Source organism: Somniosus microcephalus, chromosome 31 (assembly GCF_052327205.1).
Source record: "Somniosus microcephalus isolate GS21.2 chromosome 31, FLI_Smic_1.0, whole genome shotgun sequence".
Lineage (NCBI taxonomy): Eukaryota > Metazoa > Chordata > Chondrichthyes > Squaliformes > Somniosidae > Somniosus > Somniosus microcephalus.
In genome coordinates, this window is record NC_141017.1 from 13,685,728 (window position 1) to 13,707,303 (window position 21,576).

Consider the following 21,576-nt stretch of genomic DNA (forward strand, 5'->3'; position numbering starts at 1 on the left):
GGTGGGGTGCGCTCACGGAGTTGGGTTGTCACTGTATAACACGGGGGTACAGTACTGGTGGGTACAAGTCTGTCACTGTATCAACACTGGATACAGTACTGGTGGTTACAGTCTGTCACTGTAACACTGGGGTACAGTACTGGTGAGTACAGGTCTGTCACTGTGTAACACTGGGGTACAGTACTGCTGGGTACAGGTCTGTCACTGTATAGCACAGGGGTACAGTACTGGTGGGTACAGGTCTGTCACTGTATGACACTGGTGTACAGTACTGGTAGGTACGGGCCTGTACTGTATAACACTGGGGTACAATACTGGTGGGTACAGGTCTGTACTGTATAACACTGGGGTACAGTACTGGTGGGTACAGGTCTGTCACTGTAACACTGGGGTACAGTACTGGTGGGTACAGGTCTGTCACTGTAACACTGGGGTACAGTACTGGTGGGTACAGGTCTGTCACTGTATAACACTGGGGTACAGTACTGGTGGGTACAGGTCTGTCACTGTATAACACGGGTACAATACTGGTGGGTACAAGTCTGTCACTGTATAACACTGGGGTGGATGTCAAATGAACTCGGCCTCCAAGGAGCGAAAATCGTCTGAAACACACAGCTCAACATTGAGCTGGTCCCCGTCTGCACACTCTGTCCTTGTTCCCTTCTTGGGGTGTGTTTCCCTGTTTTGGGACTGCGTGTTTCTTAGTCTGTTTGATGGCCTGTCGGCCCGTGTTGGATTTATGCCAGCTCTAAATTAACATTATCATTGCTGCAGTGTCACTCGAAGGTAAGCAATACTGCATTCCTCAAAGTATGGGGGGAAGAGGGGCATGGATCGTCTTTACCTGTGTTTTTTGGTGGGGGGGTGGGGGAAGGAAAAACACAGAGGTGGGCTCTGAGTGAGCTGCCCTAGGGCTCAAGTTTGGAACTGCAAACCTTTCTAATTTGTATGCTTCAGCAACTCCGTGCAAAGTGGTCAAAATTTCAGACGGCACCAAACTGGGAGGGGCAGTGGAATCTGAGGAGGCAGCTCAGTAATTACAGCATAAGGTGGACAAAATATGTAAGTGGGCTGAACAATGGCAGATGTTTAATATAGACAAATATAAAGTGCTGCACATAGGAAGGAAAAATAGACCACACACATTCTCTGAAGGCCACACACATTATCTATAGGCCACACACACATTCTATGAAGGGTGAAGAAATAACTAAGGATGAAGTTGAAATAGAACCAGGAGTCTCAGTAGACTCAATGGCCTAGCACTCAGATTGCTCAGTGTCTCTTTTTCAGGCGCGAAAGGGTCCAATATTGCATGCCAGGATCTTGGGCTGTTATGAGGCGGTGACACAGCTGACACCATATTGGACGATGCTGCTTTCAGGCATCCCTGGCGGCCGCCTGAAAGCAGTACTGGCCCAATTTAAATGTGCAAAGAAGGGTCTTGTGCCTGTTGTGGAGGATCCATCTGCCAAACTGGGCAAAAAAAACCATTGGAGCTTGTGCTATGCAAGTTCAGGCAGGAGCTTTTTGTTTCTACAGGAGCCCAACCACTGGTCCTTAAAGGGACCACTGGAGGCCACGGAAAAATCACATAGGTGCGTTTTTAAAACCTACCTGAATGTAGACCCAGGAGAAGCAGTGTCAGCCGTGTGTCAGTGGGCAGCACTCCCGCCTCTGAGTCAGAAGGTTGTGGGTCCAAGTCTCACTCCAGAGACTTGAGCACAAAAATCTCCGCTGACACTCCAGTGCAGTGCTGAGGGAGTGCTGCACTGTCGGAGGTGCCGTCTTTCGGATGAGATGTTAATCTGCTCTCTCAGGTGGACATAAACGATTCCACGGCACTATTTTGAAGAAGAGCAGGGGAGTTCTCCCTGGTGTCCTGGCCAATATTTATCCCTCAACCAACATCACTAAAAACAGATTATCTGGTCATTATCACATTGCTGTTTGTGGGAACTTGCTGTGTGCAAATTGGCTGCCGCGTTTCCTACATTACAACAGTGACTACACTTCAAAAGTACTTCATTGGCTGTAAAGCGCTTTGGGACGTCCTGAGGTCGTGAAACACGCTATATAAATGCAAGTCTTGCTTTCTTTCTTTCACCAACTTAATATTACGGTCCGCTGCGGGCCTGTGCTTGCCCCCTTCCAGTTGCCTCCACTCCGGACTCACCATAGGTCCTTGGCCAACGTCATAGCTGGCTAGTATTGCTTCACACCGCGAAAGGCGAACTGCCTCGGGATGCGACCAGTGTCGCTAGTTCACCAGTCGCCTCCTGATAACACAAGAGGACTATTTTATTGTGTGGTTCCCTCGCCTATTCATTAAGGTGCGATGGTGACTGCCGCCGCTCAGTTTGCACCTGAAAATGGGCGTGAATGAAATTCCAGGCCAACATGTTCAACCAATGTACAGCAGCGATGAACAAAGCCAATAGGATGTTGAATTGCATCAAAATCTGATGTTGTAGAATACAAGTCAGAGGAGGCAGTGATCAAAATATACAGGGCTCTGGTCAGACTGCACCGTGTCCAGTTCTGGTCACTGAGACACTGAGGAGACTTTCACGTTCTGGAGGCAGAGCAGTGCAAAAGGTCTGAGTTATGAGGAGAGACTTTGGCCCCGAATTTAGGTCAGCTAAGCGGTTAAAATCGGGACAATCGACTGTACCTGTCTGCGCTTGCCGGCCACTATTTTTACTCTGCAGCTGACTGAGGTTACACATGCACCCACCAGAAAGCAGAGGGTGCCTCATGAATAAAGAAAGAAAAAGCTTATATTTCTGTAGCACCTTTTCCCACCCCCCCCCCCGGTCATCCCAAAGTGTTTTACAACCAATGAAGTACTTTTGAAGTGTAGAATGAATACAAATAAGGTCTGATGATGTTATGTGGATCCCGATGTGGTTTTAACAACGTAAAACTTAGCAGCATTGCAAAGACAATGATTGAAAACTGAATTTAAAGAGGCACTCGGATCATTATGATCTGTGTGCCATTGTGAGTTGTGGATTTCCAAGGCAGTGCTGAGCTTCCAGTTTGCTGATTTGATTTTTGTTTTGCCGTTACCTGCCCTCATTAAGCACTCGCTGCTTATCATGGAGGAGCAGCATCAGCAGCCTGAAGAATCGGGATAAGCAGCTACTGGGCCTGTTAGAAGGCAGGTGAGCGGAGCTGCTCACTGAAGGCCTTGCCTAACACCCGCACCTCCCAGTCTGCAGCAGACAGCTGCATCAAACAGGTCCCTAATGCCCACCTTGCCAGAGCAGCCCAGTACATTATCTTTGCGATGGGTGCTAACAGCCAGAATGATGGAGCTCTGGGATGTAGTAGGGATAACTGAAACATGGCTACATAAAGAACAGGACTGGCCGTTAAATATTGGAGATTATAAAATATTTAGGTAGAATAGGGAAGGAAGGGGGGGTAGCTGTACTAATTAGAGATAACATAATGGCAGTAGAAAAAAAGAGACATTAAGGTAGAAATAGAATCCATATGGATTGAGATAAAGGATAAGAAGGGATCAATCACGCCAATAGGGTTATTCTACAGACCACCTAATATTGGAAGGGAAGTGGTGGAAGAAATATGAAAACAAATTTTTTAAATGAGTAAAAGAAAGAATAATCATGGGAGATTTCAATTACTCTCTAATAAACTGGCATGAATAGGTAGGGAAAGGGGAAAAGGGAATGGAGTTTTTACAGTGCGTACAGGACTCCTTTCCTACCCAGTACAAGAGAGATATCACTTCCAAATCTATTAATGGGAAATGGAGCAGATAAGACAAGAGGTGGAGCATCTAGACAATAGTGATCACAACATAATGAGGTTTACAATAATGATTGATAAAGATATAAGTAAAACACAGACCAAAGTAATAGATTGGAAAAAAAAGTTAATTTTGAGGGAATGAGAATGGAAATAGGGAAGATAAACTGGGAAAAAATATTGACAAACACAGATAGAACAGCAGTGGGAAATATTTAAAAAGGTTATCAATAGAGTTCAGGAGAAATATATTCCGCTAGAAAACAAGAACAAACTAGCCAATAAATAGTAAACAGGTTGTAAGGAGGGGTGGGGCCGATTAGGGACCAAAAAGGAGATCTATGCATGGAGGTAGAGGGCATGGTTGAGATACTAAATGAGTACTTTGCATCTGTCTTTACCAAGGAAGAAGTCATAGTGAAAGAGGAGGTAGGTGAGATACTGGATTGGCTAAAAATTGATAAAGAGGAGGTACTAGAAAAGCTGGCTCTACTTAAAGTAGATAAGTCACCAGGACCAGATGGGATGCATCCTAGGATGCTGAGGGAAGTAAAGGTGGAAATTGCAGAGGTACTGGCCATAATCTTCCAATCCTCCTTAGATACGGGGGTGGTGCCAGAGAAATGGGGAATTGCAAATGTTACACCCTTGTTCAATAAAGGATGTAAGGATAAACCCAGCAACTACAGGCCAGTCAGTTTAACCTCAGTGGTGGGGAAACTTTTAGAAACGATAATCCGGGACAAAATTAACAGTCACTTGGAAAAGTGTGGATTAATTAAGGGAAGCCAGCATGAATTTATTAAAGGCAAATCGTATTTAACTAACTTGATTGAGTTTGTTGATGAGGTAACAGAGAGGGTTGATGAGGGTAATGCGGTTGATGTGGTGAACATGGACTTTCAAAAGGCGTTTGATAAAGTGCCATGTAATAGGCTTGCCAGCAAAGTTGAAGCCCATGGAATAAAAGGGACAGTGGCAGCATGGATACGGAATTGGCTAAGTGACAGGAAACAGAGTAGTGGTGAACAGTTATTTTTCAGACTGGTGTAAGGTATACAGTGTTCCCCAGGGGTCGGTACTAGGACTATTGCTATTCTTCATATATATTAATGACTTGGACGTGGGTGTACAGGGCACTATTTCAAAATCTGCAGATGACACAAAACGTGGAAGTATAGTGAACCGTAAGGAGGATAGGGATAGACTTCAAGAGGACATAGACAGGCTGGTGGAATGGGCGGACACGTGGCAAATGAAATTTAACGCAGAGAACTGCGAAGTGATACATTTTGGTAGGAAAAGCGAGGAGAGGCAATATAAACTAAAGGGTACAATTCTAAAGGGGGTGCAGAAACAGAGAGACCTGGGGGTATGTGTGCACAAATCATAAAAGGTGGCAGGGCAGGTTGAGAAAGCGGTTAAAAAAGCATACGGGGTCCTGGGCTTTATAAACAGAGGCATGGGGGAAAAATTGAGTCGCGCCCCCTTTGGAGCGCTAACTTCACCAGCGTCCCCAAAACATTAGTGCCCCCTTGGCCGACATTCACCGGTAGCGCCCTAAGAGGGAAGCGGAGTGCTACTGGAAGCGCCCCGCCTCCCTCTTGGGGCGCTGCGAGTGAATATCACGGCGCTACGTGCCGCAGCGCGGTACTGCAGGCCTTCCTCCTCTCCTTAAAGGGGAGGGGCCTAGCGTGACGCGACCCGGGGCCCAACTGGGCCACCAGGGGTCAGAATGCCGGCAAAGGAGCCCGGCACTCGAGAGAAGTGCTGGGCTCACGGAGCGTAGTTGGCACTCGACGGGAGCGCTGCAGAGGAGGCCGGGCACGGCAGAGGAGGCAGCTGCTGGCAGGCGACCAGCAACAAAACTGGCCGCCCGGCACCTCTCCATTAATTTGCGTCACCCCGGCCGCAGGTACGCCCCCCTGACCCCATCGGACATAGTGTACCAAAGGCCCAGGCGCTAGTTGCTTTGCGCCCCCCGTTAGCGCCCTCTTAGGGCGCAAAGCAACCGAATTTTTAGGCCATAGAGTACAAAAGCAAGGAAGTTATGATGAACCTTTATAAAACACTGGTTCGGCACAACTGGAGTATTGTGTCCAGTTCTGGGCACCGCACTTTAGGAAGGATGAGAGAGTGCAGAAAAGATTTACAAGAATGGTTCCAGGGATGAGGGACTTCAGTTACGTGGATAGACTGGAGAAGCTGGGGTTGTTCTCCTTAGAGCAGGGAAGATTGAGAGAAGGCATAGTGGTTAGCACTGTTGCCTCACAGCGCCAGGGACCCGGGTTCAAATCCGGCCTCGGGCGACTGTCTGTGTGGAGTTTGCACATTCTCCCCGTGTTTGCGTGGGTTTCCTCCGGGTGCTCCGGTTTCCTCCCACAGTCCAAAGATGTGCGGGTTAGGTTGATTGGCCATGATAAATTGACCCTTAGTGTTAGGGGGATTAAATACGTGGGGTTACGGGGATAGGGTGGGATATGTGTTGGTGTAGGGGTTACGGGGATCGGGTGGGATATGTGTCGGTGCAGGCTCGATGGGCCGAAATGGCCTCTATCTGCACTGTGGGGTTTCTGTGATTCTGTGATTTGATAGATGTTCAAAATCATGAGGGGTCTAGACAGAGTAGATAAGAGAGAAGCTGTTCCCATTGGCAGAAAGGTCAAGAACCAGAGGACACAGATTTAAGGTACAGGAAACTTTGTGATATCCGGCACCGATGGGACCGAGCTGTTGCCGATCTATCAAAACTGCCGGACACACCAGCGTTAATGTTGAAGCATACGGGCATCTCCGTATCTGACAACAAACACTGTTGCTTAGCAACAGCTTGTAAATAGTCAGCCCGTACCTTGGAAGCATCTCTGTAGCTTAGCAACAGCTTCAGAGAGACTTTCCAGAGCCCGACTGTTGAAAACAAAGCCACGAGAAGAAAAAAAACCTAACAAAACGGCTCCTGATTTCTGCCGGTAGATCGAGGCTTCCGGACATACTACCTCCGGATAAACCAAAGTTTCCTGTAATTGGCAGAAGATCCAAAGGCGACATGAAGAAAAACTTTTTTACTCAGCGAGTGGTTATGATCTGGTGTGCATTGCCTGAAAGGGTGGTGGAGGCAGATTCAATCGATAAGTACCTGAAGGAAAAGAATTAGCAGGGCTACGGGGAAAGGGCGGGGGAGTGGGACTGGCTGAAGTGCTCTTGCAGAGAGCTGGCACGGGCTCGAGGGGCTGAATGGCCTCCTTCTGTGCTGTAACTATTCCATGATTCTATAATGAAACACCATGGATTAGTAAAGAGCTGAGGAGAAAATTCAAACTAAAGAAAAAGGCATAGACTAAGTAAATAGACAACAAAGGAGGGGATGACAAAAGGGAATATGAAGAGGTTGGGAAAGAAGTCAAAAAAACAATTAGGAAAGTAAAGAGGAACTATGAAATTAAACTATCAAAGAATATAAAAATAAATAAAGTACTCTACCGGCACATAAATAACAAAAGGACAATCAGGATAGAGATAGGGCCACTATGGATGCACAAGATAAACTCACAGGAAATGGCATTTACCAGGGAGACTAATGGGGTGGACATGACATTAGAAGAAGAGATCAAAAAAGGTGTCAAGACAATTAAGATAGATGGGCGGTGGGAGAGATAATTGGTAAACTAATTAAACTTAGAGAGGATAAAGCAATTTGTCCGGATGCATTACAGCTACATGTACTAAAAAAAGCTGGGGAAGAGATAGTGGAGGCGCTATTATATATTTATAATAAAAATTCACTAGGAAATGGTATACAGGTACTGCCAGGGGACTAGAGGACAGCTAATGCTATTCCTATATTTAAAAAGGGAAATGGAACAAGTCCAGGGAACTATAGACCAGTTAGCTTAACATCAGTGTTAGGAGAGATAATGGAATCTATACTCAAAGATGTAATGTTGGGCCGACTGCCCTGTTTGCTGTAAATTCTATGCATTTTGCAGCAGTGGCTGGTTTCCCTTGTGTCCAGGGCATAGTAGACTGTCTCCTGTAGCTATCAGGACACCAAAAGACGAGCCAACAGCTTTTGTCAACAGAAGTATTTAACTGGTGTGTGATTGTGGTGATACTGAATACAAAATAATATTGTAGTGAATTCTTTTATCACCCAAGTAATGGACCCACAGTGCTTTTCTTAAAAGAAAGTTTACTAACTCTACTACTCAAATGAGATGCTCCCCCAGTGGCTTCAGCAGAGCTGGGGAAGGCTGCTGTTTAGATGGTTATGGTGGGTGAATTCTGGGTGGACAAGCCCCTGAGGACCGAGCTGCAGACAGCAATGCTTCCAGGGCAGGCTGGCCCAGCTGGCCTCTGGCACCGCGGTTGATGTTGGTTGACGGGGTGGTGAGGAAGCGGATGTGCTGACATCCTGACGGGATGATTACCTGGAAGCGATCAGGATGCAGGGGAGAAGGGGCGCGTGTTTCCCTGGGGCTGGGGTAGGCTTGTTTACCCGGAAATGACGGAGGAGGCATGTTTACATGGGGGCGACTCGGAGATGGGAGTATATTTTCCAATGGGATGTGGGCGTTTACCTGGGAATGATTGGGGAGGTGTGTTTACCTGGGGTGAGTAATTCTGGATTTTTTCTGTACTTCTTTGTGCCTGTTCTCGCTGGGTTTGGGCCCTTCCCTCATAAGAACATATAAGAACATAAGAAATAGGAGCAGGAGTAGGCCAATCGGCCCCTCGAGCCTGCTCCACCATTCAATAAGATCATGGCTGATCTGATCCTAACCTCAAATCTTCTATCACTCTGCATCCACCCGAACCCATGTGATCTCCCGGGAGAGGCGAAAAACCAGATAAAGACCCAATGGCCAATTTGGGAGAAAAATATCTGGGAAATTCCTCTCCGACCCATCTAGGCAATCGAAATTCTTCCAGGAGATCACTCTGTCCCTATATTTTCTACAGTACTTACCTTCTGTAAATGCGATCTCCACCCCAGCCAGGAACAGGAATAAAACCATCTCCTGAAATCTAACACAGAATTAGAACACAGTAGGAGCAGAACAAGGCTACACGGCCCCTGGGCCCACTCCACTACCCACAGGGCCATGACCATTCCGAACCTAGACTCATGTCCAATTTCCTGCCCACTCCCCGTAACCCTTAATTCCCTTTACTTCTAGGAAACTATCTATTTCTGTTTTAAATTTATTTAATGATGTAGCTTCCACAGCTTTCTGGGGCAGCAAATTCCACAAACCTACCACCCTCTGAGTGAAGAAGTTTCTCCTCATCTCAGTTTTGAATGAGCAGCCCCTTATTTTAAGATTATGCCCCCTAGTTCTAGTTTCACACATCATTGGGAACATCCTCACCGCATCCACCCGATCAAGCCCCTTCACAATCTTATATGTTTCAATAAGATCGCCTCTCATTCTTCTGAACTCCAATGAGTAGAGTCCCAATCTACTCAACCTCTCCTCATATGACCACTCCCTCATCCCCGGGATTAACCGAGTGAACCTTCTTTGTACTGACTCGAGAGCAAGTATGTCTTTTCTTAAGTATGGACACCAAAACTGTATGCAGTATTCCAGGTGCGGTCTCACCAATACGTTGTACAACTGCAGCAATACCTCCCTGTTTTTATATTCCAACCCCCAAGCAATAAAAGCCAACATTCCATTGGCCTTCTTAATCACTTGCTGCACCTGCATACTAACTTTTTGAGTTTCGTGCACCAGGACCCCCAGATCCCTTTGTACTACAGTACTTTCCAGTTTCTTGCCATTAAGATAATAACTTGCTCTATGATTTTTCCTGCCAAAGTGCATAACCTCACACTTTCCAGTATTGTATTCCATCTGCCAAATCTCTGCCCACTTACTTAGCCTGTCTATGTCCCTTTGCAGGTTTTTTATGTCCTCCTCACTCACTACTTTCCGTCCCATCTTTGTATCATCTGCAAACTTTGATATGTTACACTCGGTCCCCTCCTCCAAATCGTTAATATAGATTGTAAAGAGTTGGGGACCCCGCACTGACCCCTGCGGAACACCACTAGTTACTGGTTGCCAATCTGAGAACGAACCATTTATCCCAACTCTCTGCTTTCTGTTAGATAGCCAATCCTCCACCCACGCCAGAATATTACCCCCAATCCCGTGATTTTTTATCTTGAGCAATAATCTTTTGTGTGGCACCTTGTCAAATGCCTTTTGGAAGTCTAAATACACTATGTCCACTGGTTCCCCTGTATCCACCCTGTATGTTACTTCCTCAAAAAACTCAAGCAAATTTGTTAAACATGACTTCCCCTTCATGAAACCATGCTGAGTTTGTCCTATTAAATTATGTTTATCCAAATGTCCCATTACTGTCTCCTTAATAATGGACTCTAACATTTTCCCAACCACAGATGTTAGGCTAACAGGTCTATAGTTTCCAGCCTTCTGCCTACTACCCTTTTTAAATAAGGGTGTTACATTAGCAGTTTTCCAATCTGCCGGGACCTTTGCTGAGTCCAGTGAGTTTTGGAAAATTATTACCAATGCATCCACAATCCCTACCGCTACTTCCCTCAAGACCCTAGGATGCAAGCCATCAGGTCCAGGGGATTTATCCGCCTTGAGTCCCATTATTTTACCAAGTACCACTTCCTTAGTGATTTTAATCGTATTTAGTTCCTCCCCCCCTAGAGCCCCCTGTTTGTCCAGTGTTGGGATATTCTTAGTGTCCTCTACTGTAAAGACTGATACAAAATAATTGTTCATGTTCTTGTACCTCCTCCCTCCCCAGTTTTCATGTTTGAGCTCAGACAGTGAAGGCTGGTAGGCTCTTTGACTATAGTGAACATCACAGCCAAGCCTATTAAGGGTGATTCTGTCCTCGCCCAACATCCTCACACCTTCCTGCCCAACGTGGGAGAGGTCACTGGATAGTAATCAGGAACCCTGGCTGAGTTTGTCTCTTTACCCCTCCAACCCAGGGCACTGAGGCCAATTTTCATACCTACTGTCACCACAAATGAGATCAGTAACTCGTCACAGACCAGGGATGACAGCTGGTACCTTCTGCCCTGTGTGGCTAATCATTTGGTGAATAAACTCAAGATATTTCTGATGCATTTAAGGGGAAGCTAGTTAAGTATGTGAGGGAGAAAGGAATAGAAGGGTATGCTGGGAGGCAATGTTCTCTGTAATTTTTTTTTGAGTCGCGTGGCCCCTTTGCTGGAGTTCTTTGAGGATGTAATGAGAAGGGTGGACAAGGGTGAGCCAGTAGATGTGGTGTATTTGGATTTCCAGAAGGCATTCGATAAGGTGCCACATAAAAGGTTACTGCATAAGATAAGAGCTCACGGAGTTGGGGGTAATATATTAGCATGGATAGAGAATTGGCTAACTAACAGAAAGCAGAGAGTCGGGATAAATGGGTCATTTTCCGGTTGGCAAACGGTAACTAGTGGGGTGCCACAGGAATCAGTGCTGGGGCCCCGACTATTTACAATCTGTATTAATATCTTGGATGAAGGGATCGAGTGTAATGTAACCAAGTTTGCGGATGATACAAAGATGGGTGGGAAAGCAAGTTGTGCAGAGGACTCAAAGAACCTGCAAAGGGATATAGACAGGCTAAGTGAGTGGGCAAACGTTTGGCAGATGGAGTATAATGTGGGAAAGTGTGAGGTTATACACTTTGGCAGGAAAAATAAAAAAGCAAATTATTATTTAAATGGAGAGAGATTACAAAATGCTACAGTTCAGAGGGACCTGGGGGTCCTTGTGCATGAAACACAAAAAGTTAGCATGCAGGTACAGCAAGTAATCAAAAAGGCAAATGGAATGTTGGCCTTTATTTCAAGGGGGTTGGAGTATAAAAACAGGGAAGTCCTGCTACAACTGTACAAGGTATTGGTGAGACCACACCTTGAGTACTGCGTACAGTTTTGGTCTCCTTATTTAAGGAAGGATATACTTGCATTGGAGGCAGTTCAGAGACGATTCACTAGGTTAATCCCAGAGATGAGGGGGTTGACTTATGAGGAAAGGTTGAGCAGGCTGGGCCTCTACTCATTGGAATTTAGAAGAATGAGAGGTGATCTTATTGAAACATATAAGATACTGAGGGGGCGCGACAAGGTAGATGCAGAGAGGATGTTTTCCCTCGTGGGGAAATCTAGAACTCGGGGGCACAGTTTCAGAATAAAGGGTCACCCTTTTAGAACTGAGATGAGGAGGAATTTCTTCTCTCAGAGGGTCGTAAATCTGTGGAATTCTCTGCCCCAGAGAGCCATGGAGGCTGGGTCATTAAATACATTTAAGGTGGAGATAGACAGATTTTTACAAGATAAGGGAGTGAAGGGTTATGGGGAGCGGGTGGGAAAGTGGCTTTGAGCCCAAGATCAGCCATGATCTTATTGAATGGCGGAGCAGGCTCGAGGGGCCGAGTGGCCTATTCCTGCTCCTATTTCTTATGTTGCAGCCCATTCAAAATTCCTCGCAAGCGTGTTTTTTTCAATTTAAAAGCTAGCTCACCGGCTGCGTGGGACCCGAAGAGTGCTACGCGGCCATGCAGCTTAAAGGGAACATTGCTAGTAGGGTGGGAGGAGGCTTGTGTGGAGCACAACACCGGCATAGACCAGTGGGGCCGAATGGCCATTGCTGTGCTGTTAATTCTATGTAATCTTGGGGAGCGTACCACTGTATGTCTTACTACATTCTATTTTATTCCGGCTCTTTGTATGCTGATGGCTCTCGGTCACAGAACTATCTGGCCTCTTATACGTGCTTCTGACCCCATCCCAGCCCCCACTCTCTCCTTATAATGTAACTCTAGAACAGAAATAGGTGGAAATTTATTTCCTTCCATAAATGTCTATGAGTGATGTCATTTCCCTAACGATATCCTTGTTTTACAGAGATTGAATTCTCGAAGAACATAATTAAAATGGCTGAAACAGCCAAAAATATGATCAACCAAGAGGTAAGGTGTTCCCTGGTATAAAGTAGAACACTGTTGTGTTTAGTAGGTTGTTTTAGGTCTGTTGAGGCAGTGTTCCTCCTCCCCCTTTATTTGATTCAAGGTCAGCTTGGTTCCGTTAGTAGCTCTCTTGCCGCTTGAATCAAAAAAGCCCGAGGGAGGGCACTGGTGAAGGTGCCGTCTTTTGGATGAGACATTCACCGAGGCCCCTTCTGCCTGGTGGATGTAAAAAAAAACTCCCACGGCACTATTGGAAGGGCGGTGGAGTTCTCCCAGTGTCCTGGCCAACATTCCTCCCTCAAACAACAGCACCAAGAATAAATGTACTGGCTATTAGTCTGGATAACATGCTCAACTCCCGGATTGGGCCTCGGGTGACTGTGTAGAGTTTGCACATTCTCCCCGTGTTTGCGTGGGTTTCCTCCGGGTGCTCCGGTTTCCTCCCACAATCCAAAGATGTGCGGGTTAGGTTGATTGGCCATGATAAATTGACCCTTAGTGTTAGGGGGGATTAAATCACAGAATCACAGAAACCCCACAGTGCAGATAGAGGCCATTTCGGCCCATCGAGCCTGCACCGACACATATCCCACCCGATCCCCGTAACCCCTACACCAACACATATCCCACCCTATCCCCGTAACCCCACGTATTTAATCCCCCTAACACTAAGGGTCAATTTTTTTTTATCATAGCCAATCAACCTAACCCGCACATCTTTGGACCGTGGGAGGAAACCGGAGCACCCGGAGGAAACCCACGCAAACACGGGGAGAATGTGCAAACTCCACACAGACAGTCACCCGAGGCCAGATTCGAACCCGGGTCTCTGGCGCTGTAAGGCAACAGTGCTAACCACTATGCCACCGTGATATGTGGGGTTACGGGGTTACGGCGATAGGGCTTGGGTGGGATGGCTGTCGGTGTAGGGACCGGGTGCTAGGGTTTGGATGATCAGCCATGATCTCGTTGAATGGCGGAGCAGGCTCGAAGGGCCGAATGGCCTACTCCTGCTCCTATCTTCTATGTTTCTATGTATGTAACCCACGATCTTCTAAAAGCAGACACGAGGCGGCTAATTTGCCGGTTCTGCAGAGAATAAACTCCACCCCGCCAGTACATGGCAGTGGGGCCTTTCCCTAATCCGAGGTCTGACAAAGACATTCTCAGCATTTGAACAGTAAAATGGAGCGAATATCCTGAGAACAGATAGAGTTTGTGTTTCAGTCTCGCCAGGGTAAATCGTTCAGAATACTGTGGCGTATCAAAGATTCTGGAGCTTGTAGGGAGTTATTAAGATGTTTACGGATGACTCATCGCCTCCTTGTTCTGACAGAAATTCATGCCTTTCCAATACATCTATACGGTGGCCCTACAGCATGACATCCAACATGGACAGAAGACAATTAAAACCAGGATTTCACTGCAGCACAATAAATACATCCAGGTAAGGACTTTGGTGACTAGCTTCGCTTGTACCTCCCACAGTTAGGGCAGGTGGTCTAGTGTCACTCAGAGACCAGTGTCTTTCACTGCCTGAGCCTTTGACATAGAATTTACAGCAGAGAATTTGGCCCAACTGCTCCGTGCCGGTGTTTATGCTCCACACGAGCCTCCTCCCACCCCTCTTCACCTCACCCTATCAGCATATCCTTCTAATCCTTTCTTCCTTATGCCGAGGGAACGGTAGCTTGGGTTATGTTACTTGACTAGTAATCCAGAAGCCTGGACTAATGATCCAGCGACGTGAGTTCAAATCCCACCGTGGCAGCTGGGGAATTTAAATTCAGTTAATTAACTAAATCATTAAAAAACCATCTGGTTCACTAATGCCCTTTAGGGTCTGGCCTGGCCTACATGTGGTTAACTCTTAACTGCCCTCTGAAATGGCCTTCTCAGTTATAACAAACCTCTACGAAAAGCATCGACCTAGGCACTGGCTTCGGACATGACAATGGCACACCCTGCAAAGCCCTCCTCACCAACATCTGGGGACTTGTGCCAAAATTGGGAGAACTGTCAAGCAACAGCCTGACATTCAGCCAGACTCCTCCATCACCATCCTTGGGTATGTCCTGTCCCACCGGCAGGAGAGACCCACCAGAGGTGGCAGCACAGTGGTATACAGTTGGGAGCGAGTGGCCCTGGGAGTCCTCAACATTGACTCCAGACCCTGTGAAGTCTCATGACTGCAGGTCAAGCATGGGCAAGGAAACCTCCTGCTGATTACCACCGACCGCCCTCCCTCAGCTGATGAATCAGTACTCCTTCATATTGAACAGCACTTGGAAGAAACACTGAGGGTAGCAAGGGCACAGAATGTATTCTGGGTGGGGGGACTTCAATGTCCATCACCAAGAGTGGCTCAGCATCACCACTACTGGCCGAGTCCTGAAGGACATAGCTGCCAGACTGGGTCTGCGGCAAGTGGTGAGAGAACCAACACGAGGGAAAAACCTACTTGACTTCGTCCTCACAGGTGCATCTGTCCATTACAGCATTGTAGCAGTAACCACTGTACAGTCCTTGCGGAGACGAAGTCCCGTCTTCACACTGAGGACACCATTGTGTTGTGTGGCACTACCACCGTGCTAAATGGGATAGATTCAAAACTGGGCATCCATGAGGCGCTGTGGGCCATCAGCAGCAGCAGAATTGTATTCTACTACAATCTGTAAACTCATGGCCCGACATATTCCTCACTCTACCATTGCCATCAAGCCAGGGGACCAACCCTGGTTCAACGAGGAGTGCAGGAGCAGCACCAGGCATACCTAAAATTGAGGTGCCAACCTGGGGAAGCTGCAACACAGGACTACATGCATGCTAAACAGCGGAAGCAGCATGCTATAGACAGGGCTAAGCGATCCCGCAATCAGCGGATAAGATCAAAGCTCTGCAGTCCTGCCACATCCAGTCGTGAATGGTGGTGGACCATTAAACAACTAACGGGAGAAGAGGCTCCAGGAATATCCCTATCCTCGATGGTGGAGCCCAGCATGTGAGTGCAAAAGACAAGGCTGAAGCATTTGTAGCCAGAAGTGCCGACTGGATAATGCATATCGGCCTCCTCCTGAGGTCTCCACCATCACAGAAGCCAGTCTTCAGCCAATTCGATTCTCTCCACGTGATATCAAGAAACGGCTGAGCGCACTGGATACAGCATAGACTATGGGCCCCGACAACATCCTGGCTGTCATGCTGAAGACTTGTGCTCCAGAACTAGCCGCGCCTCTAGCCAAGCTGTTCCAGTACAGCTACAACACTGACATCTACCCTGACCGGAGCGGCGCTATAAACAGCGCGAGAGGAGCGGAGGCAGCAGACCTGAGCGGGAGCGACTCAGCAAAGGCAGAATTGGAAAGAGCGACATCAGAATTAAAAAGTGACGTCAGCACAAGGGAAGGAGCTGATTGGTGAGTACCTGGTAAGTGTTTCTAGTTAATAGTCTGTAAAGTAAAGGCATGGAAGGGCAGCTCAGTCCCGTGGAATGCACATCCTGTGCCATGTGGGATGTCCTAGACGCTTCTCCTGACCTGGACGACCAAGTGTGCGGGAAGTGTCGCCAGCTACAGCAACTCAAGCCTTGGGTTTCGGAGCTTGAGCGGCGGCTGGAGTCACTCCGGTGTATCCGCGAGGCTGAGAATTTCGTGGATAGCACGTTTCTGGAGGTGGCCACCCCACAGCTTAAGAGTGTGCAGACAGAGAGGGAACGGGTGACCGCCAGACAGAAGAGAAGGACCAGGCAGGTACTGCAGGAGTCCCCTGAGTGCATCTCGCTCGCTAACCAGTATTCAGTTCTGGATACTGGTGAGGGCGATGGTTCCTCTGGGGAGTGCAGCCAGAGCCAAGTCCACGGCACCACGGGTGGCTCAGCTGCACAGGTGGGGAGGAGGAAGAATGGAAGAGCAATAGTGGTAGGGGATTCGATAGTTAGGGGAATAGACAGGCATTTCTGCGGCCATAGACGTGACTCCAGGATGGTATGTTGCCTCCCTGGTGCCAGGGTCAAGGATGTCACCGAACGGTTGCAGGACATTGAGGGGGGAGGGTGAGCAGCCAGAGGTCGTGGTCCACATCGGTACCAACGACATAGGTAGAAAGACGGATGAGGTCCTGCAGGCAGATTTTAGGGAGCTAGGAAAGAGATTAAAAAGCAAGACCTCAAAGGTAATAATCTCCAGATTACTCCCATTGCCATGTGCTAGTGAGTACAGAAACAGGAGGATAGAGCAGATGAATGTGTGGCTGGAGAGATGGTGCAGGAGGGAGAGCTTTAGGTTCCTGAGGCATTGGGACCGTTTCTGGGGGAGGTGGGACCTGTACAAGCCGGATGGGTTGCACCTCAACAGGACCGGGACCAATATCCTCGTGGCGGGGTTTGCTAATGCTGTTGGGGAGGGTTTAAACTAGCTTGGCAGGGGGATGGGAACCTGAGATTGGATTCAGAAGGGAGAGAAGCAAAGCTGGAAATGGAAGGCAGAAAATTAGTCAGCGAGTTTGGAAGGCAGAGGAAACAAAGGCTAGAAAATAGACAACAAGGGAGTTTGACACTGCTAAATGGTATATACTTCAATGCAAGGTGTCTAGGGAATAAAGCAGATGAGCTGAGGGCACAGATAGACACGTGGGAGTCTGATATTATAGCTATTACTGAGGCATGGCTGAAAGAAGGGCAGGAATGGCAGCTCAACATTCCTGGTTACAGGGTTTTCAGATGAGAAGGAGGGGGGTCGCAATATTGATTAAAGAATCAATTATAGCTGTGAGGAGCGAGGATATCTTAGAAGGATCATCAAACGAGGCCATATGGGTTGAACTGAAAAACAAAAAAGGGGCAATCACACTGCTGGGAGTGTACTCTAGACCTCCGAACAGTCTGAGCAAATATATAGGCAAATTTCTGAGAAGTGCAAAAATAGGGCAGTAATAGTCAGGGATTTCAACTTCCTTAATATTAACTGGGATAAAATTAGTGTGAAAGTTATAGAGGGAGCAGGATTCTTAAAATGCATTCAGGAGAACTTTTTTAGCCAGTACGTAGCAAGCCCAACCAGAGAGGGGGCGGTTCTGGACCTAGTTTTACGCCTACGGAGGGCACGGTCCATCATCAAAGACCCTACCCACCCCAGCCACAGTCTGTTCGCCCTCCTGCCATCTGGGAGACGCTACAGATGCATTCACACCCGTACGACCAGATTTAGGAACAGCTTCTTTCCCAGGGCTGTCATCCTACTGAACTCCACAAATAAACACTAAAGCCTGCACATCTGCCGATGCACTTTATTATGGTCATATTTATGCTAATATATATGTACAAATGTATGTTGAAATGTTTAAATGTCTTAATCCAAATGTACACTCTCGGGAGCCGCAAGCCTACATTTCGTTGTACTGCACTTGTGCACTAACAATGACAATAAAAGTTGATTTGATTTGATTTGATTTGAAGCTGGGCAGGTGGAAAGGGTATCAGTGGGAGAGCATGTTGGTGGTAGTGATCATAATTCAGTTAGATTTAGGGTAGTTGTGGAAAAGGACAAGGACAGACCAGGAATAAAAGTTCTCAATTGGGGAAAAGCTAATTTTACCTAAGCTGAGACTGGAGACAGAAACTTGAAGGTAAATCAGTGTCAGAGCAGTGGGAGGCATTCAAGGAGGAGATAGTGAGGGTTCAGAGCAAGTATGTCCCCTTAAAAGAGTTGGACTAACAAATCTAGAGCTCCCTGGATGTCAAGGGGCATACAGGGTAGGATAAAGAAAAAAAGGGAAGCTTATGACAGATACCGAGGGCTCAATACTGCAGAAACCCTAGAGGAGTATAGAAAGTGCAGGGGTGAAATTAAAAAGGAAATTAGGAAAGCAAAGAGAGGCATGAAAAAATATTAGCAATTAAAATCAAAGAAAACCTAAAGATGATTTATAAATACATTAAGAGCAAGAGGATAACTAAAGTAAGAGTAGGGCCTATTAGGGACCATAAAGGTAACCTGTGTGTGGAGGCGGAAGACATGGGTATGGTTCTTAATGAATACATAGAAACATAGAAGATAGGAGCAGGAGTAGGTCATTCGGCCCTCAAGCCTGCTCCGCCATTCAATGCGATCATGGCTGATCATCCAAGTTCAGTACCCGGTCCCTGCTTTCTCCCCATACCCCTTGATCCCTTTAGCCTTAAGAAATATATCCAACTCCTTCTTGAATATATTTAATGTATTGGCCTCTACTGTCTTCTGTGGTAGAGAATTCCACAGGTTCACCACTCTCTGGGTGAAGAAATTCCTCCTCATTTCTGTCCTAAAAGGCTTACCCCTTATCCTTAGACTGTGACCCCTGGTTCTGGACTCCCCGACCATCGGGAACATCCTTCCTGCATCTAGTCTTTCTAGTCCTGTTAGAATTTTATAAGTTTCAATGAGATCCCCTCTCATTCTTCTAAACTCCAGCGAGTACAAGCCCAATCGTCCCAATCTCTCCTCATACGTCATTCCTGCCATCCCAGGTATCAGCCTGGTGAATCTTCGCTGAACTCCTTCCATGGCAAGAATATCCTTCCTCAGATAAGGCGACCAAAACTGCACACAATACTCAGATGTGGTCTCACCAAGGCCCTGTACAACTGCAGCAAGACATCCTTGTTCCTGTACTCAAACCATCTCGCTACGAAGGCCAATATACCATTTGCCTTCTTAACCGCCTGCTGCACCTGCATGCTTACCTTCAGCGACTGGTGCACAAGGACACCCAGGTCTCGTTGCACTTCCCCTTCTCCCAATCTATTGCCATTCAGATAATAATCTGCCTTCCTGTTTTTGCCACCAAAGTGGATAACCTCACATTTATCCACGTTATATTGCATTTGCCATGCTTCTGCCCAATCACCCAACCTGTCCAAATCATCCTGTAGCTTCTCGGCATCCTCCTCACAGCATACACGCCCACCCAGCTTTGTGTCATCTGCAAATTTGGAGATATTACATCTAGTTCCCTTGTCTAGATCATTAATATATATTGTGAATAGCTGGGGTCCAAGGACCGATCCCTGCGGTACCCCACTAGTCACTGCCTGCCACTCGGAAAAAGACCCGTTTATTCCAACTCTTTGCTTTCTATCTGCCAACCAGTTCTCTATCCAAGTCAGTACCTTGCCTCCAATCCCATGTGCCTTAACTTTACACACTAATCTCTTATGTGGGACCTTATCGAAAGCCTTCTGAAAGTCCAAATACACCAATACTTTGCGTCTGTTTTCACAAAAGAGAGGGACGATGCAGACATTGCAATCAGAGAGGAGGAGTGTGAAATATTAGATGAAATAAATATAGTGAAAGAGGAAGTATTAAGGGGTTTAGCATCTTTGAAAGTGGATAAATCCCCAAGCCTGGATGAAATGTATCCCAGACTGTTAAGAGAAGTAAGAGAGGAAATAGCAGAGGCTCTGACCATCATTTTCCAATCCTCTCTGGCTACAGGTGTGGTGCCAGAGGACTGGAGGATTGCTAATGTGGTACCGTTGTTTAAAAAGGGATAAACGGATAGACCGAGTAATTCCAGGCCAGTCAGCCTAACCTCGGTGGTGGGAAAATTATTGGAAAAATTCTGAGGAACAGGATAAATCTTCATTTAGAAGACACGGATTAATCAGGGAGAGTCAGCATGGATTTGTCAAGGGAAGGTCGTGTCTGACTAACTTGATTGAAATTTTTGAGGAGGCAACAAAAAGAGTCGAAGAGGGTAGTGCGTTTGTATGGATTTTAGCAAGGCTTTTGATAAGGTCCCGCATGGCAAACTGCTCACAAAAGTAAAAGCCCATGGGATCCAAGGCAAAGTGGCAAGTTGGATCCGAAATTGGCTCAGAGGCAGGAAACAAAGGGTAATGTTTGAAGGGTGTTTTTGTGACTGGAAGGCTGTTTCCAGTGGGGTTCCGCAGGGCTCAGTACTGGGTCCTTTGCTTTTTGTGGTACATATCAATGATTTGGACTTGAATGTAGGAAGTATAATTAAGAAGTTTGCAGATGATACCAAAATTGGCCGTGGGGTTGATAATGAAGAAGGCTGCAGACTGCAGGAAGATATCAATGGACTAGTCAGGTGGGCAGAACAGTGGTAAATCGAATTCAATCCAGAGAAGTGTGAGGCAATGCACTTGGGGAGGGCTAACAAGGCAAGGGAATACTGTACACTATAAATGGTAGGACACTGAGAAGTGTAGAGGAACAGAGGGACCTCGGAGTGCATGTCCACAGATCCCTGAAGGTAGCAGGACAGGTAGATAAGGTGGTTAAGAAGGCATATGGGAAACTTGCCTTTATTAGCCAAAGCATAGAATATAAGAGCAGGGAGGTTATGCTTGAACTGTATAAAACACTAGTTAGGCCGCAGCTAGAGTACTGCGTGCAGTTCTGGTCACCACATTACAGGAAGGATGTGATTGCGCTAGAGGGGGTGCAGAGGGGATTTACGAGGAAGTTGCCTGGGCTGGGGAATTTTAGCTGTGAGGAAAGATTGGACAGGCTGGGGCTGTTTTCTTTGGAACAGAGGAGGCTGAGGGGAGATTTGGTTGAGGTGTATAAAATTCTGAGGGGCCTCGATAGAGTGGATAGGAAGGACCTATTTCCCTTAGCAGAGGGGTCAATAACCAGGGGGCACAGATTTAAAGTAATTGGTAGAAGGATTAGAGGGGAGTTGAGGAGAATTGTTTTCACCCAGAGGGTGGTGGGGGTCTGGAACTCACTGCCTGAAAGGGTGGTAGAGGCAGAAACCCTCATCACATTTAAAAAGTACTTGGATATTCACTTGAAGTGCCGTAACCTCCAGGGCTAC

The 21,576-nt window shown here is 46.9% G+C and overlaps 1 protein-coding gene across 3 annotated transcripts in view; it reads left to right on the forward strand.

The window, feature by feature from the left end:
• The window catches only part of gmip (GEM interacting protein), a 146,624-nt gene that overhangs the window by 88,638 nt on the left and 36,410 nt on the right, over window positions 1-21,576 (forward strand). For all 3 annotated transcript variants that reach the window (XM_085971542.1, XM_085971543.1, XM_085971544.1), the window contains 2 exons: window positions 12,692-12,756; window positions 14,090-14,200. In XM_085971542.1, coding sequence (XP_085827668.1) covers window positions 12,692-12,756; window positions 14,090-14,200 — 176 coding nt within the window. The remainder of the gene's footprint in view (window positions 1-12,691; window positions 12,757-14,089; window positions 14,201-21,576) is intronic.